We start from the raw sequence: 2,902 nt of genomic DNA on the forward strand, positions 1-2,902 counted from the left end.
GAAGCTGCTTAATGCTTAAAAAGCCCTCTTTGAAAAGCTTAGGATCGTAACTGTTCAAGTACCTTGATTTTATAGTCATAACCTGCTGTATCTGCCCAAGTAAAACCATTTTTGACAGGGCTTCCAGCTGCATCACTTCCACGGCAATGCTGCACCCCTCTGTATGCACCCTGCCCTATGCACCCCATGGAGAGATGCAGTTCTGTCCCACCACACAGCATTAACCCTGCCCAGTCTGCTGCCTGTCACCCTCACCCTGCAGCTCCTGCCCATGAGCTGCCAGGAGTGCCAGCCTGCTAGAACTCTCTGCCTGGCTTTTGCAATACTCTTTTGACCACCTCAACTGAAGTGCCAGATAAGTGTCACTCCAGTGAGAATCTCCAGCAGGAAATAGTTTGACTAAGAAAATGACTTGTTGGTTACCTGAGCTCTTGTTGTGCCCCAATTTGTTTACAGAGATAACCAGCAAGCCAGATACTTCACTCCAGGGATCAGAGACAATATGAGTTTCAAAAAGGAATGAAGAAGGTGGGCCAGGGAAAAAAGAAACACAAACACAAACACCTTGGCACAAACTCACAAGCTTTGAAGACCTGTTACCAACAGGTTAATTTTTAGACTTAATCTTTGAAGCCCTAAGAATAAACAAGCAATAAGGAAGTCTCTTCCTCCTTCCTAAGGGAAGAACTGTATTAAATTCACCATAACCCTGTGCCCAGGTTTCAGCCTGTTCAGACTGATACAGCTCTGTGGTCATCACTGCAGCCAAATCCACTTACAGCTGAGAAGCCAGCATTGGCTTTTTGCCACTGCATATAATTACATAGGGACAAAGAAAAGCTTATGTTCAGAAGCAGAAGTAGGTTTCTAGTCAATTATGTCATTTAAACCCATTTTTCTATCTAGTTCAGTCAAGATCTGGGGCCAGCAGAGTTGAAAATTCAAATTTCTATTAACAGCTGTTCACCTGGGAACTTCCACATCAGTTTTGAGACTGTAAAATGCAAGATTTCAAAGAATGTATCATCCAGCTCAATAGAAAGATCATAATTTATTCTGTTTGTATAAAAAAGTTATAATCATGTAACAAAACTATGTCTTCATAAGAAGAAATATATTATTTCACATCATAAATAAATCAGCAAACATACAACCCTTGGCAACTCAAAAAAGCACTTGCCTGGTGCTTTCACGTCAGTGCTTGGGAACAAGAAGAGCTGACATATGTACACACAGGATTACAGTACCAAAAAAAAAATACTGAGGTATTTGGTTTCTCTAGAAATGAAACTTTAGGTTTGTGAAGGCAAAAAACAATGTACTAATGGAAAAATAAATAAATAGGACCATCATATAAAAGGGGACAGCATCAATGTTGTTCAGAGTGTCCAGGAATGAGAATACTGGTGAGCATGCTACTAAACATGGAGCAGGCTTAGGACAGACAGAAGACAAGAAGTAACAGCTCAAGAAGAGTGTCCTTGGGTCTCTGTAGACATCCAGATATTGGCTTCAAAAGTCACCAGAAAAGTAACACCTAGTTGTCCAGCATTGGGTGAGCTCCTCTCTGTTTACGAGACTGTTCTGTGGTGCTTGGATGGTTCCCCCCAAAACACAAATGACTGATGACACTGTCCCCATAGTTATTGCACTTCCGAGACAGTAAGTCTGAGTTCTGACTGTATTTTCACCTGCTTCTCAGCAACTTGGGGAAGTGGTAATGGGGCTCTGAAGATAGCTTAAAGCACTGGATGAGGTATGAACAGGGATGGAGACTGGAAAATTAAAGACAGTGGTGGTCGATGCTCCTCGGTCCAATACTGACATGGCAGGGCTACCAGCTTCTGCTGAGCAATTGGGGGCAAGGACCTGCGACTCAAACTGAAGCAGCTGCCCCATGAAGCTGAAGTTTGGGGAGATGATGCTTCTTCTCTGCTTCACAAACTCAAAGGCTTCATCCAGTTTGACTCTGTTGGTCCTCATGAGATAAGCAAGGCAGATGGTTGCTGACCGGGAAATGCCAGCCTGGCAGTGCACAAAGACCCTTCCTCCATCGTTTTTAACAGAGTCTGAAAGAATTAAAATCTACAGTCAGCAAACAAGTCCCACTGCTTCCGGAGGTGGGAAAACAGACTGCTGTTTTACATTTCTTTAATCCATCTCTTCCTTAGCCTAATAGGTACACCCTGTGCTTTGGAGACAAAGAGCCTTTGTCCCGAGGGAACCAGCAGTTTAGCTGTTTTCATTCTGGGCTCCAATTCCAATTATACTAATAGCTCCTCCAGGTCACTTTAGCAGTCTTGCAAGATTACTGTAATACTGATCCACTTAAATTTACTAGCTCTTTTCTGCAAGCCCAGTGCCTCTTGATTCAAGATTTCAAACGGCTTTGTAAAAGTGATTATTCCTCTGAGTGGAATAAAATTAAACAAGATGTTCCCTGATTATATCTCCCCAACAGAAGGAAATTCCCCAATCTCAGATGTAGGTTTTACTGGGGAAAATAATGCCTGAAAAATCACTTCCTAGGGTGCATTACAAAGAAAAAACCAACAACCCACCACAACAAAACAGACTGTAAAGAGAGCTCATTTACCTATGAAATCAATCGCCTCGTTAAACCAGGAGCTGATATCTGCCTTGTGGTTGTCCTCCACGGGGATGCTTTTATACTGGTAGTGCCCTTCAAAGTGGTTGGGGCAGTTCGCCGAGACATTGATTAACGCCGTGATCCCCAAAGCATCCAGCATGTCTTTCCGGGAGGCATGGTAAGCGCTGCCCAAGTAGAGGAACGGCAGGATCTCCACCGGCCCACCCTGGAACAGAAAGGCCGGACGAGCCGTTAACTCGGCAGTTCTGGGACGGGGTCCGCCGGGGAAGCGGCAGCGCCCTAGGCCCCCAC

General features: G+C 44.2%; 1 protein-coding gene across 1 annotated transcript in view; it reads right to left on the reverse strand.

Moving 5' to 3' along the window:
- Positions 1–1,007: 1,007 nt before the first annotated feature.
- Positions 1,008–2,902, reverse strand: part of DUSP1 (dual specificity phosphatase 1) — a 4,414-nt gene continuing 2,519 nt past the window's right edge. Inside the window, exons 2-3 of the mRNA XM_010002076.1 lie at positions 2,597–2,890; positions 1,008–2,069 (exon numbers count right to left, since the gene is read on the reverse strand). Of these exons, the coding sequence (XP_010000378.1) occupies positions 1,699–2,069; positions 2,597–2,890 (665 nt within the window). The 3' untranslated portion in view covers positions 1,008–1,698. The remainder of the gene's footprint in view (positions 2,070–2,596; positions 2,891–2,902) is intronic.

This window comes from Chaetura pelagica, unplaced genomic scaffold, assembly GCF_000747805.2.
Source record: "Chaetura pelagica isolate M959 unplaced genomic scaffold, ChaPel_1.0 scaffold356, whole genome shotgun sequence".
Lineage (NCBI taxonomy): Eukaryota > Metazoa > Chordata > Aves > Apodiformes > Apodidae > Chaetura > Chaetura pelagica.